This window comes from Rhododendron vialii, chromosome 7a (genome assembly GCF_030253575.1).
Source record: "Rhododendron vialii isolate Sample 1 chromosome 7a, ASM3025357v1".
NCBI lineage: Eukaryota > Viridiplantae > Streptophyta > Magnoliopsida > Ericales > Ericaceae > Rhododendron > Rhododendron vialii.
The window spans coordinates 19,247,818-19,262,474 of NC_080563.1; the positions used below are offsets into that span (position 1 = coordinate 19,247,818).

Consider the following 14,657-nt stretch of genomic DNA (forward strand, 5'->3'; position numbering starts at 1 on the left):
ACGACGGAGGAAGTATTTAAATTTTTAGAAATTTCTGTACTAGTTATATAATGGGAAATCATATTGTCGCTCCCGTTTTTATCAATGGCTCTTTCTTTTTGTCTTTTAGTTAGATGAATTTACTAATATATCCCTCAATGCAATAAACTTTTACAAAATGCATGGATCATTTTGTAAATTCATACACTACAAGACAAAAATGGAAGTAGCAATCTATTATTTCCCTTATATAATTTAATAACAACATTATATTACATGTAGTAGTAATTAAACTCTTGAAATGCAGTGGGGCTGGACCCTCCAAGACCCTACGGGCCTACGTACATACCTCTATCACTGCTTTCCTCCATCAATTTTTTTTTATAACCGGATCTTCGAGCCAATTTATATAAAACTCGATTAGTTCTGTGTCTTGATGTTAATGACAAATACTTATTATTTTCATCATGCATGCCCAATTGGCAAATCCCTTGGGGTTTGCTCTATCAAAATTACTAAGTTTGAACCATTTCGCATCGGGCCGTTGCTAGGTCAATCCCGACGTCTGCATAAGTTAACCTAATATCATGAGTCGTAAATATAATTATAAACGTCTTACCATACCTGGATAATTAAGCAAAGAATGGAGGGTTCTTATTCGCGGTTTGGTTTGCCCGCCGAGAACTGGATTGCTTATCCCACCCCATACCCCGTCATAAGCTTATTATCCGGTTGTGAGAAATTAATTACTAATGCGCCCTCGTAACACCTTCAAATCCTTTTTAACAAAAATTATACATACTGTATAAAGGCAACTAACTAATTTCTCATCCGGCCAATTTCTTTATCCACCCATTTTAAGTTCCAAAGAACCTATTTCTTAGCTAATCTTCTCTTCTTAATTGATCCCACGTCCTTTATACAATATCCACCTTTCATTGACCCTTCTTTATTATCACAAAATACTAAGTACTTCCACCGCATGATCAGCTAGCAAGGGTGGAGCATTTAAGGAGGGGCCAGCAGCACGGGCCGCCCCGGCCCGGGTCCTAATGTCCTACCCATAAAATTAATAGAAACCACTAATTCGTTTTGCAACCCCTACCTATTATAATGGCTATTATATGACTACTGTCTTTTTAGTAGCAAAACAAGAAATTATGTTGTGTAGGAATTTCAAAAAAAAAAATTTAAAATGTAGTGCACACTGATACTTCTGATGAAGGATTTTGTAAGCCAGATCGATGGCCAGGCCAGGCTTCAAATTTTTATCATTTAAGTGGTGTGCTACCATTGTGGGATTTTTGGTTTGATGTGTTCTCGATCTGTAAATCCCACCTGGGCGGGATTCACGGCCGCCTAGGCCATTTTTGGGCTCTTAGCTCTTTGAAATCCAGTCCGGGCGGACGACACGTGTTTTGACCGATTTTGGTTATATTGTACTCCAGATCACTTTCTAAAGATTGATGTTGGAGTTTCCTTATTGATTTTGGACTCTACATACGAAGAAAACATATTTTGGCAAAGATTCTGGATTTAAAAAGCAATCTGTGACTATAAATATAACCTTGTTATCTCGTTACACTAGATTAAAAAGTATGTCACAAAGACATTTAAAAATTATACATGAAAGAACTTTAGTTTTTTATCGCACATTTTTTATATGTAGCAAATACTTTCTGAGGGATGGATGGGTTGGCCTAGCGGTCTGAATCTCGGACTTAGGGGTTTGCTCTCTCCTACTTTCTCCGTCCATTTTTAAATGTTCTGCTTCGTAACTCTAACTTATTAAAAAAATATTATCATTACACTTTTCACATCAACTTTTACCTCTACTTTCCCTATTTACCCTATATGAAAACATTATCATTACACTTTTACGCACTAACTTTTCAAAATGGAATTTATTTTTAAGGGCAAAATGAAAAATGTACTAATTTTTATCCACTAACTTTACAAAATAGACACTTATTAAGAGACAGCCCAAAATAGAATACTGGACTTTAAAAAGAGAACGGAGAGAGTAACTTAGGTTTGATTTTTCAAGCTAGCAAGTTTCGGGGCCACCACATCACAAGCATAAGCATGTGAAATTAATAACTATGGGAGGGGTTGTAAAAAATAAATCAAAGTGCATGCAAGCTGACTTGGGACATTTTGCATTAAAAAAGAGATATATATGGCCAGAACAAAGTAAAAGCTAAACATACAGCCTGGATGGTGCTGCACACATTTTTTTGCAATCCAATTTCCAAGTGTCTTCGCCTATTCCCACCGCTAAACACAACCTGTCTCAATTGGGTCACGTTGTTTATCTGTCCATAAAATATATTCACATAATTCTAGCTACTCCCTCTAATTAAACAGCCTTATTGCATCTTCCTTTGACTAATTAAACAACAACAGTTAGAGTTGTTTCTCATGATTAATCTTAGTTTTATGTACCATGTGACCAACTTGAGATATCAAACTCTTAATAATCCCACAGAGCAAAAAAAAAAAACTCTTAATAATCCTGAATGGAAGTCGCGACTTTTAAGAATGTTGTTAATCATAGAAGTTTAAGCTGTTAGAAAATGAGTTCAATAATTTTGATAATTACATCTAGCAGTACTGGTAGGGCGGAGCTAGGATTTTGGAGTGGTCGGATCGAAAAGTAAAACTAGGGCAATAGCTATCTATATATGGCAAATTAGGACCTCTATTGAGGAGTAAAAAATATGAGAAGTAAATATTGGGTGCAAACCATATATATTCTCCGTTGCAAAATCAAAGGAAGTGCTAAAAAACTCCCGCCAATTAGTTTAATTTATAATCTTGAGTTAAAGTATGTAGTTCCAAAAGTTTAAATTGTTAATAAATAGTGTCATTTGAGGGTTCTTATCGATCTGCAGTTTGAGTTTTTCTTTTCTTTTTTATATTAGGATTGGATCTGTTTTGTTGTGCGTAAAATATTATAGGAGGTTTTCACTTGAGCAAGCCTTCATTTCCCAAGCCTCTTCGGAGTTAAAGCTTTCGCTCTGTTGTATTTTCATACCGCGACTTTTTCTTTGGATTTGGAAACTAGAAGAATGGTCCCACTGAAATAGTCTTCTTCGATTCAGGGGCGATGGTATATGGTTTGTGTGTGCAAATTTGGGGAAAAAAACAACCATTTTGTTCATAAAAATAGTATCGCAAGGATTTTCGTTTAAAGATCGTAAGATAGTTGATCAACTAAGCTTTTATACCTTTTTAAGCCAAAAAAAAAAAAAAACAAAGCCTTAGACAATCGATCTTATATATTTTACATTTAATTTTTCACTTTGTATTCTAACAAACATAATGCAACAAATAGTAATGGACTCCGATCGAATAGCCCTACCCAAATCCTGATTCCGCCATCACTCACTACAAGAAGTTCAAGATCTCCCAACGGTTTTTTTCGCAACGGTTGAAAAAACCATCAGTATAGATGGTGTATAGTAACAGTTTACAAAACGATACTAGAAACAGGACTATAGCAACGGTTTTCATGTGACTGTTAGTAGATTACAACATTATAGCAACGGTTTTCATTAACCGTTACTAAAAACTGGACTATAGCAACGGTTTCCAATAACCGTTGCTATAAACTGAACTATAGCATCGGTTTTCATTAACTGGTAGTAGAATTTTTCCGGTATTGTTTATTTAACGTATTTTTTTAGCATTTTGTGGTAATTTTTGAAACTAATCATTCATTTTGAGATTAATCATTCATCTTAACAAGAATAAAAAAAGTATAAAATTGTGGACCAAAGTTGAAAAAAATATCATATAAGATGACACTAAAGACAACAAATGTTAGTTGTTTGATATTTTTTTTGCCCATATTGATTTTTTATGCTTTTAATTGCATTTTTATTTTATTATTTAGACTCATCTCATAGAAGTGGCTGACCAATCAATAAAATTTATGTGAATCTAACAAAAATTTAGAAAAGGCAAAATTAATATTGAAAAAAATTTAGGAAAACAGAGAGGTTTTAAATATTGAACCTAGCGTTAAATTCTATGTAATAATAATTTCATTTTTCGTACGAATATTGTACTCCTTATTATGTAAAAAAATAGACGCTTCCGATCGAAAAAGAATGATATTAGTAAGTGTTTGTATAGTATACACCAGATTTTAAAAAAAAAAAAGGATTTAAAAAATCCGGTTATTATAGTATAAATATTAAAAGGTGTATGATTTTTCACAAGTTATGGGCTAGCACAGTTGGTTCGCACACGCGCGTGCACACACGAGGTCGGAGGTTCGATTCTCAGGAGGAGCAAGACTATTTCGCCCGCCACGCGGGCGACATATGGCTACCACGTCAGTGCCACGTGGAGGTGATAAGTGCTAAAATATGTATATTTTCGCCCTCCAATCTATATTTATTAGTCTTTTATTTTTGTTAACTGATTGTTATTATTTGTTGTTATGTATAAAGGTTGCTCGAGCTCGATTTTCAAGATTTTGGGTAAAAACGGAAGGTAGCAAAAGTTTTGGGTCAAAGCGCGAAGTAGATGAAACCCAAGGGCCTCTATGTGATTCTTCCCTTCAATGCCTGTAAAAAAAAACAACTTTTTTTTACCCTACCGTCTACGTGGGAAGCAGCTTTTGAAAAAAAAAGTCAAAAGCAGCTTTAGCTTTTGGAAAAAACTAATCGGCAGCAGTGGGGAATGAGAGGTGGGGTCCTCAAACTCCAGACGAGACAGGTGGTCGGCTACTACATTCTCAACCCCTTTCTTATCCTTAATCACAAGGTGGAATTCTTGCAGCAAAAGAATCCACCGGATAAGGCGAGCCTTCGCATCCTGCTTGGTCATCAAATACTTCAAGGCCGCATGATCGGTATACACCACAATCTGCGAACCCACCAAGTAGGACCGAAACTTGTCTAAGGCAAACACCACCGCGAGCAATTCCTTCTCGGTAGTGGTGTAGTTCATTTGTGCCTCATTTAGCGTCTTGCTCGCGTAATAAATGACGCATGGCTCTTTCCCTCGCCTCTGCCCTAAAACCGCTCCGACTGCATAGTCGGAGGCGTCACACATCAACTCAAATGGCAAACTCCAATCTGGAGGCTGAACAATCGGCGGAGTGGTGGGTAAGGAATCTGGAAGCCCCAGAGGGAGTGACAGCCTATTAGATGATGGCACTACTTCTCAAGATATCGTTGAATCCTATGCATACTGTCCTTCCAACAAATAGGGAAACACAGTCTTTGGCCAGGGAGAAAAGTAGTACCCGTGTCTTTTGCGTGAAGAAAGTGGATGGTTTAATTTTGTGTCTTTTATTTTATTTCTTGCTTTGTTTATTTCTTTTAGTTATTTTTCTTGCTGTCTTGGAGGCTAACATTTTTGCAGATTGTTCGATCCAAGTTGGGGGGTCTCCCTCTATCTATAGTTTACTCTGCTTAGCCCTCCTTTTCGAGGTGATATCTCTCCTCTCTTTTATGTTTCTGTCCTATCGTTATTTTTCATGCTTTCAATGCGGACATTGACTAGTTCAAGTTGGGGGGAAGGATCACTTTGTTCTTTTACTTAATTTTATTTTGTCAAAAAAAAAAAAAAAAAAATAGTGGATTTCTTTTTGCATGAGACTTGAAAGCTGTCGAGATTGGCTTGCGATTGATTGAGATATGGTAGTCATTCTTTTAATATTGTGGTGGCATTGTAGTTCTTTTTACTAGCTTGTCGCGAAGAATTTGTCATGGCATTTATTTTTAGCACATTTGCACTTCACGTCTGTTTGGGCTTTGGTTACTTGTGAGTTGTGACTTGATTATTCTTGATGGCTAGTTTAGTGGAGACTTATGCCCCATGTGAGTTTAGAGCCTTATCTTTTCTTGGAGTGGTGTCAAATAAACTCTTGTTTGTCATAAATAAAAAAAAAAATTCGTTGTTGATCTCATTATTTTTGTCGTCAAGTGTTGGAAATGTTTTGAATTGCCTACTTATCTCTTGGATTTAGAAAGTTGCATGGTTGTGTCGCCCATTGGAGAGGATTATAGGCCATCTTTGCTATTTAGAGCCGGTTCGTTTCTTCATTCACACATTTATCACTTATGAACCAATTTGAGCCTCGTGCATACAACCTTTTTCTTGTTGAGCTCCACCATCTATATTGTGTCTTGAGAATGGTTAGTTAATAATGTGAAGGTGAATTATTGAGAGGGGGATGAGTGGAATTGTGAATTGAACTTTGATTGTTGGTGATCTTTCCCATTCAAAAGAGAAAAAGAGAGAGAAAGACAAAAAGGAAGGACACACCAAAATTATTGTAGAAGAAGAAACATTTGTTCTTAATGTGAGATTGTATTAAAGAGTTAGGGAGAGAAATATGGTGAAGTTGAAAAGAGAAAAAGAAAAAAAAAAGAAAAAAAAAAGAAAATAAAGAAAGAAAGAGGGAACGCATCGTTATATTTGTCCTATGTGAGTTGTGGTTAGTTTATTCTCAGACACTTGAATGTTTTACCCTAACCTTGAAATACTTTCTCTTACCTAACGTTATAACCAGAATGAAAGTCCTATTTGATCCTAGGGGCAATGGGCTGTGAATTGGTGGATAGAAAGAGTTTTCAATACTTGGCATTCCGTTCATGAGATCGTGTATCCACTTTGTAGAGCTTTCTTTTTGTGTCAACTTGTGCAGAGCATTTTGCTTTCAGTTACATATTTCCGACTGCACATATTGAGAGTAATATGCACCTTGTTTCGAGTGATTTCATTTGTTGAGTGCATGACACGGTGAGATTTGAAGTCGAGACTCGGTCCGGAGAGAATTTTTGATTATTTTTCACTAGTAACCGAAGCCCTTGTTCACACACGCTGAGTATAGGTGCCATGACTTATTTTTCTGACTTGATAGTATCTAGAACTGTTTATGCCCATTATCTCATCGCGATGGCTTCATATTCTTTGCTTGAAATATCATTAAGCCGTCTTACAGGTTTTTGGGGTTCATGTGAAAAGTATTCACAATGTTTGCGGGTGTTCATTGCTGTAAACCCTCACGAGACTCCACTCGTCCTCTGGGGATCGCCTAGGGGTTTAAAAGGCTTGTTGCACATGCTAAGTGCAATCGTGAGTCCTACGAAAGTGACATAGTTAGAATTTATTTATTTTTTATTATTCTCTTTGCTCGAGGACTAGCAAAATGTAAGTTGGGGGGTGTGATAAGTGCTAAAATATGTATATTTTCGCCCTCCAATCTATATTTATTAGTCTTTTATTTTTGTTAACTGATTGTTATTATTTGTTGTTATGTATAAAGGTTGCTCGAGCTCGATTTTCAAGATTTTGGGTAAAAACGGAAGGTAGCAAAAGTTTTGGGTCAAAGCGCGAAGTAGATGAAACCCAAGGGCCTCTATGTGATTCTTCCCTTCAATGCCTGTAAAAAAAAACAACTTTTTTTTACCCTACCGTCTACGTGGGAAGCAGCTTTTGAAAAAAAAAGTCAAAAGCAGCTTTAGCTTTTGGAAAAAACTAATCGGCAGCAGTTTTTGAAAAAACGGTCGGCAGCAGCTTTTGAAAAAAAAGGGGGCGGCTGTCAGCGGAAAAAAATATAAAAGGGAGGACAGAGAGCTGCGAGAAGGGAGAACGGAGGGTTGTCAGAGAAAAACACAAGCAGCGATCGAGGGTTAAAGAAAGAACAGGGCTGCAATTTCTCCCACTGTATTTTCAGTACACACTCCGACCTTTATTTTACAGTATTGATTTCTTCGAAGCTTTGTTTTTCTCTTTTAAGTTTTGTTTAGATCTCCGCACACCGGTAACTCGTATTGATTTCTGTTCTTTATTAAAGTTATTCATTAGTATTTAATTAATTGTTATTTTTTTGTTTATTTTTCATCTTGCGTAATAGAATCATGTTTCAATTTAGGGTTTCTTTTGTTTATCACATAATGATTAGTGAGTAGTGATATAGGTAGGGTCGCGGGGTGATTAGCACGCCGTGATCAGTTCGGGTACTGCTCTTTTTATCAAACAATGTAAAAATGATTTAAGATTGGAAAAATACTTCCTGCGGACGAATCTGGGCATTGTCGGAGCCCTTGTGAACGGGGGAATGGGGGTCCAAAACCCATTCTCCGCTGCGCATGGGTATACGGCGACCCTAAGGTTTCGCATCTTGCGGGGTATCTTTTCAATCCAAAATTGAACATTTTTAAGAATACCAAATTGAGCAGGTTGATCTGGACTGGTTACGAGTGCTATGAACCCTACGACTGTACCTCTTTTTAATTATTTGAAAAGAAAAGTTATTTTTCTTAAGTTTTAGTTAATCTCAAACAAAACAACAAGGGGTAGCTACCTAAGAGCTAATTTTAATTCTACAACCCGAATTTTTAGTCAGCACACATCACCGTCTCTGTGGATTCGACTCCGGACTTACCGGATATTATGCTGCGTCGATCTCCGCCCTACGCTTGGGGCAACCCATTAATTTAGGACTAGGAAATCGGTCAAGCAGGAGGCTTACGTCACATAGTGGTTGGTTTTTAAAAAAATGAAAATTGCCTTTAGCAACGGTTGTAAGCGTTGCTAATGAAACCGTTAGTAAAAAAAAAATCTGTATCAACTCTCATCAAAACCGTTGCTATAGCTTAAACAGATATATTGCAACGGTTTGGCCGACGGTTCTCCAATCGTTGGTATAGCTTAAACGGGTTTCTACCAACGGCTTTTGAGTTTTTTGACAATACTTTCGACCGTTGCAATAGAACGATTTTCTTGCAGTGACTGCTTCCAATTTCTATTGGCATTTATGCACCAGGACAACCCAATAATTTTTGATTTTGCATTATGCCTAATTATGAACTCAAAGATAGTTGAAAATTATCCTAATTAAAACAACCATGAGCTGTAATAATATCATTATGCAGTGTCTATTACGTAAGCATTGGCCATTTTCTTATTGAGATTGAGAAGATCCATTATTAAAGCCCATCTACTGGTTAGGAAGAAGCAAGCCACCTTCTCACAAACCAAAAACCTCTTCCTCCAATACTATATAAGAGCCGATCGAACTGATAATCGAACCACCACACAAAAAATTTAAAAAAACTGTACAGACTGGATGGTGCTGTAAAGCCTGTAATGTACACCCATGCATGCACTTAGTCTTTAGCAATATTCCAAGTCTCCACCAAAACCACCTTCCTCATTTGGGTATTACTTGCATGGAGAAACAATTAACAATCCACCTTCTTCATCATCTCTCTCTTACTACGTACTGTTATAAATACCCTTTTTTGACTCTCATAAACTCTTCACTTCGACTCTCGAGATCAGCCCCTTCTACATATAATTCAACTTCCTTTGGAATTCCTTGTGCTCTCTTCCCAATTAATATTAGCCCGGCTGAGTTTCAAATTTGATCAGAAACATTAAGATGAAGGTGGTTTTCGCTACTTTGCTACTCGTTTCCCTTCTTTTGAGCTCTTCCTTCCTTGAAATCACCACGGCCTATCCAGCTCCAGCTCCAGCTCCAAGTAAGATCTTTTCTTCCCCTCACGGCCTCACCATATAACTTGAATTCTTTCCCTTGATTTCATCATTTTGCGTAAGCATAATTCTAAGCCAGTTCATGTTTTGTTTTGAAAATTAAGCATAGCGAGTTTTTGCATATATATAAAAGGTTGAAGTGTTTTAAAAAAAAAAAAAAAAACATTTGAGACATTAATTGTATCCAACTTTTAGTTTGTGTTTTCCTTAGCTTAAAATTTTCTAAAAGCCGCTTAAAATTAAGTCTACTATTATTTATCTTCAACTCAATTTATTAACTACTGTATTTGCTTTCGTTTCAGTTGATTCGTTGGAATTTGTGTGTGTAATCAAGTGCAATGAGAGGTGCTCAAAGGCAGGGGAGCACAAACGGTGCATGGAATATTGCAAGATTTGTTGTGAGGATTGCAACGCGTGTGTTCCTTCTGGGACTTCCGGAAACAAGTTGGAATGCCCTTGTTACGCAAAGAAACTCAACTCCAAGGGAGGCCCCAAATGCCCTTGAACTCATATCTCTACTGCATATGCTCAAATTCCCTGCCTTGGAATTTAGTATTTGATTTACCATCATTCATATTTATCTGTTCTATGTCTCATTCTTTGATGTATCTATCTTATATGTACGTTCTAATCATGATTCTTTATGACCAGATGTTCAAATCAGCTACATCTTATTTATGTTGTTGTGCACTATATTGTCCTTGTATCTCATGTGTACGTTTTACCATAATTCATGTTATTGTGTAGTAAATATTTTGAAATTGTGCCTTGGAATTTGTTTGATGTAAAGCAATAAGAGCTCCCAAAGCCATAACAAAAAGAATATTTCATGATGGTCATATTTAAATTCTCTTTCTTCTTAGAGGAAAGAGCTTCTTATCGAAAATAGGAGTCCAATTTAGAGGTGTTTTGGCTTAAGTAATTCAAAAGGATTATTTTTCTATCTTATTCAACTTTTATTTGCCTTTGTTAGTTTTTTGTTAACTTTTGTTGAATTATTGATTCCTCTTGACGAGAGGATTTTATAAGTATAAATTATAACAAAAAACTTTAAAGTTTAATAATGACAAAAAGTAATACCAAAAAATTGTCTGTTTTCGATTGTTTTTTTGTCTAATTGTGTTTAATGAACTTTATGAAGGTTTTGAACATATTATTTTACATTTTAGATTTATCTCATTGAGATGAACGAATAATTCAAAAATATTAGTGCAAAATTAACAATGGCGAAATAAATTTGAATAAAGACAAAAAAAAAAAAAAAACTTTTGAGTTGTTAAGCCAAAACACCCACATATGGCAGGAAAAGGTAGACCCATAAGAGTTGATAGAACTAGGAATGTTCAGTCCAACTTACACAAACCTTGATAAATCTTTGAGGTTCTAATTAATCTCACCGTCCAATTAAAGTCGGGGCAAAATTGACCTCATAAAAGTTGATAGAACCAGTCACAGACCCACAAATTTACATTTGTGGGGACACACTTTAATTATAATTGCAAAATAACTATCATAAAAAAATATTGTAAATTTCATTCATATTTCACTACAAGAAAAGGAATATTCGGTGACGAAGTGGCGACGAATTGTACTTATTTAGCAACCAAGAAAATATTTTTGTCACCGAAAGTACCTATTTGGCGACAAAAAAAAGTGAGACAAAATTATTTTTCATCGCAAAAGATAACCATTTGGTGACGGGAAAAATATTTCGTCACCAAATGTGACTAATTTGGCGGCAAAATATATGTTTCATCACCAAATGGTTATCTTTTGCAACGAAAAATAATTTGGTCTCCTTTTTTACGCTTTTGGCAACGAAAAATGTATTTCGTCGCCAAATATGTACCTTTGGTGACGAAATTTTTGAATTGCATTTTATCAACAAATGCATTTCGGGCATAACTCTTTGCTTAGAACTCCGATTAAAATAATTCAAATTGGGTTTGAACAATAACAAAAGGGCTACAACTTTCATGTTTGCCAAATTTGCTAATTCTAATATTTAAAGGCTCAAAATGACATTTGAAATATATTTTAATGTTAAACATACATATTATATATTAGATATTTCAAACATATATTGAAAAGTGTGTGTTGCATAGTTGGTTTAAATTTGTGTGAGAAACCCTAAGAGACTCATGTTCAAAACTTAGCAGAGGAGTGAGGGAGTGGGATTTTTTTCCAATACGAAAACGTCTTTTTGTGACGCAAATTTTCGTCACCGATTTTAAAAAAAAATCATCACCCATACTAATTTTTCGCTACCTATATTATTTGTAAGGAAAAAACATGTATTCTATGACGGTTTTCGTTCGTCTCCAAAGACTAAATTTCTTGTAATGTTTTTCTGCTGAATTAAACTTGCAATACTACGTAGTAATATTTTGAGAAATGAGGACGTGTAAATTATTTCAAGAAAATAAAATCCAATAAATATCCTTTGGAAAGAAATTTATTGTTTTCCCTTAATCCAGCACTACAATGGATTTCATCTTCTTTTTAACTGAGATCCCTTAGGGGGTAAGGTATGCAATTTCGTGTCTCGAGCAACAAAAATTTATATTTCACAACAAATTTTACTAACAATTTAATGGAGTTCCATAAAACTTGTTTCCGGGATCACAAAATTTCACAGCCAAGACCACAAAATTCATGGTTTTTTTTTTTTGTAACCGAGGAACAATGCTGCAGCCGAGCCACTATTGAATCCGACTGCGCAACCCAAACCTCAGGGGAGATTAGCACAACCCACCGCCACTACAACAAATAAGCCTTTTAACAACATAATACCATAGCGTTTTTAAAAAAAAATGCTATTATAAAGAACGAATAATAGTGTTCAAGTAGAGGAAGAGTCTGCCATAGCGTTCCACGTACACGGAATGATCTGTCATAGCGTTCCGCATACATGGAATGATTTTTACAGCGTTTCATAAAAAACTCAATATATAGCGTTCTTCCTAAATAGCGTTCTAAGTGGAACGGCAATCTTTAGCGCCTCATATCTCTCATACCCCGTGGAAATTTTCAATCGATACAGGTCGAAGGATTGCTTGATTTCTCAATCATAGTTGGGCAAATTGGTTTGGATGGATCTGTTGCTATCCGAAGAGTGCCAGATTTCTCAATCAGAGTCGTGGAACTAGTTTGCCAAGTTTTCAGAGTTCTAGGGTTTTATTCGTTTCAGGTTTGTTTATTGTTTTCAATCCTTCCTCTTAATCATTCCCCTATGCAACAGACTTCTCAATCATTTTTCTGTGACAGACTTCTCAATCGTTTCTGTCTACGCCAGACTTCTCGAACTTCTGGTATGCTCGTTTTTCTTGATTTTTCCAAATAGTGAATTGGTACTCTTGAAGCCTTATTAGAGCATCTCCAGGAGCCTCAAAGGAGTTCTAGCCAAAATGCCTAGGAAAAGTCCTATTGGCTAGCCATTTAACATATGGGTATCCAACAGCCTAGGCTTTTGAAGTCATTCAAACTCCACCTATACCAGATTTCAACCCATCTCTTTCTTTTTCTCTCTCTCTCACCTCAAAAATTCCTGCAAACCCAGAACCAAGAAATGCACAAATACCAAATTCATCTCTATCTCTCTGAAATCTGCAAACCCACTTGATTTGCACCACCGTCGCCCTCCTCCTCCACTCCGTTCACGCTGGATCTTCGCCGATGTTATCCTCAAGTAGTCAATTCCATAATGGTAGCTCCACCACCGCTTAATCGACGACACCGGCAACCAAACCCACCAACATCCTCACTGAAAAAACCCACCTCGCAGCACCTCAAAACCATTCACAGAGAGAGAGAGATCGCACCTTAATACCCACCTCGCAGGAGCAAGCGGATTTGACTCGTCGGAGTGAGAAATATTCCGTCGCCGATCTATTTTCAGGGAGAGGGTCTGAAGTGAGCCTTCCGTACTCGCTGGGTTGGGCAAGGTGTTGGAGCGAGGGACCAAACTGGCAAGGCCAAGCCGAGGCTACTGGAAATGGAAAAAGAGGGGTTTTCTCGCCAGTTTGATCTCGCCGGCGACTTACCCGAGTCTGCTGGAGATGCTCCAACAATATAAGCATAATTCTAGCCATTTACCATAGGATTTCTCTCTTGGCTAGCCAGAAAACATGTCCACCACCCAACAGCCTCAATAAGAACCTCAACAAAGTGAAAAAAAAAAAATTTTCAGACAGGCGCGTGTTGGACACGCACGAGAGTAGATCTCACGCGCGGCCTTTGATCGGCGCGTGAGAGCTCCGGTGACCTCAGTTGCCGACGGGATCGGTGGCGTTGGAATCGTCTCGACAGTATCTACAATCCTCTGGGCTCAAAACGATTTTAGGATTAAGTCTCCATTGAAGCTGCTGTTGCCGAAAAACGGAGAGTAGCCACCGTCTCCGATCTGTCTGGCCAAGCGAGCCTCCGTACTCGCTCAGACGAGCGAGGGGCTGGAGCGAGGGGAGCAACTGGCGAGTTCATGGCGAGGTTGCTGGGAACTCGATTTTGATGGTTTCGCTCGGAAATCTGTCTCGCCGGAGGAAATGGCAACCTTGCTGGAGATGCTCTTATTGACCTCGTTTTTATGCTCCCTCACTCCCTGGACAAGAATGAACGCATATTTCAAGAAGCCCTAACCAGGGTTGATTTGATATTCTTATTGTCGGCCAAATACAAGGCTAGGGTTTTAATCTGCGTGCATTAGCATGTGATATCATTTTGGAATTTGCACAGATTATGTACTAAAATGGTTTAATGATCCTTGTTGTTCTGGGTTTTGAAACATACTACTCACTCCCTGTACCTGGACGAGAATTAGGGCTCCAGTTTGGTGATAAATTTGTTTATATTTGGACGAGTGTAATGTGATCTGTTTTCTTGTGTGAGCCTAATTTACAAAGGCAAATATATCTTTATCTTCAATTCTATTTACTACTCTTTTGATGGCTTGAGATTACTGGGCAATATTTTGGTCTCTATGATGTGATATTGATGGATACTCATTTTGTGATCTGTCTTGTGAAGGTTTTCTTTTTCCCTACATGTTGATGGATACTCATATGGTTGGTTGGCAAAAATCCTCTTTAAAAACAATATTTATACACACACCAGTGGCGACGACACTTGCATTTTATTGGGTGTGACTGAACCATGTGGAC

The 14,657-nt window shown here is 37.1% G+C and overlaps 1 protein-coding gene across 1 annotated transcript; it reads left to right on the top strand.

Moving 5' to 3' along the window:
• Positions 1-9,216: 9,216 nt before the first annotated feature.
• LOC131333429 (peamaclein-like) lies at positions 9,217-10,233 on the top strand. Its single transcript, XM_058367949.1, has 2 exons — positions 9,217-9,488; positions 9,804-10,233. The coding sequence occupies exons 1-2, from the start codon at positions 9,389-9,391 to the stop codon at positions 10,004-10,006; spliced, it is 303 nt and encodes a 100-aa protein (XP_058223932.1). The 5' UTR covers positions 9,217-9,388; the 3' UTR covers positions 10,007-10,233.
• Positions 10,234-14,657: the final 4,424 nt, after the last annotated feature.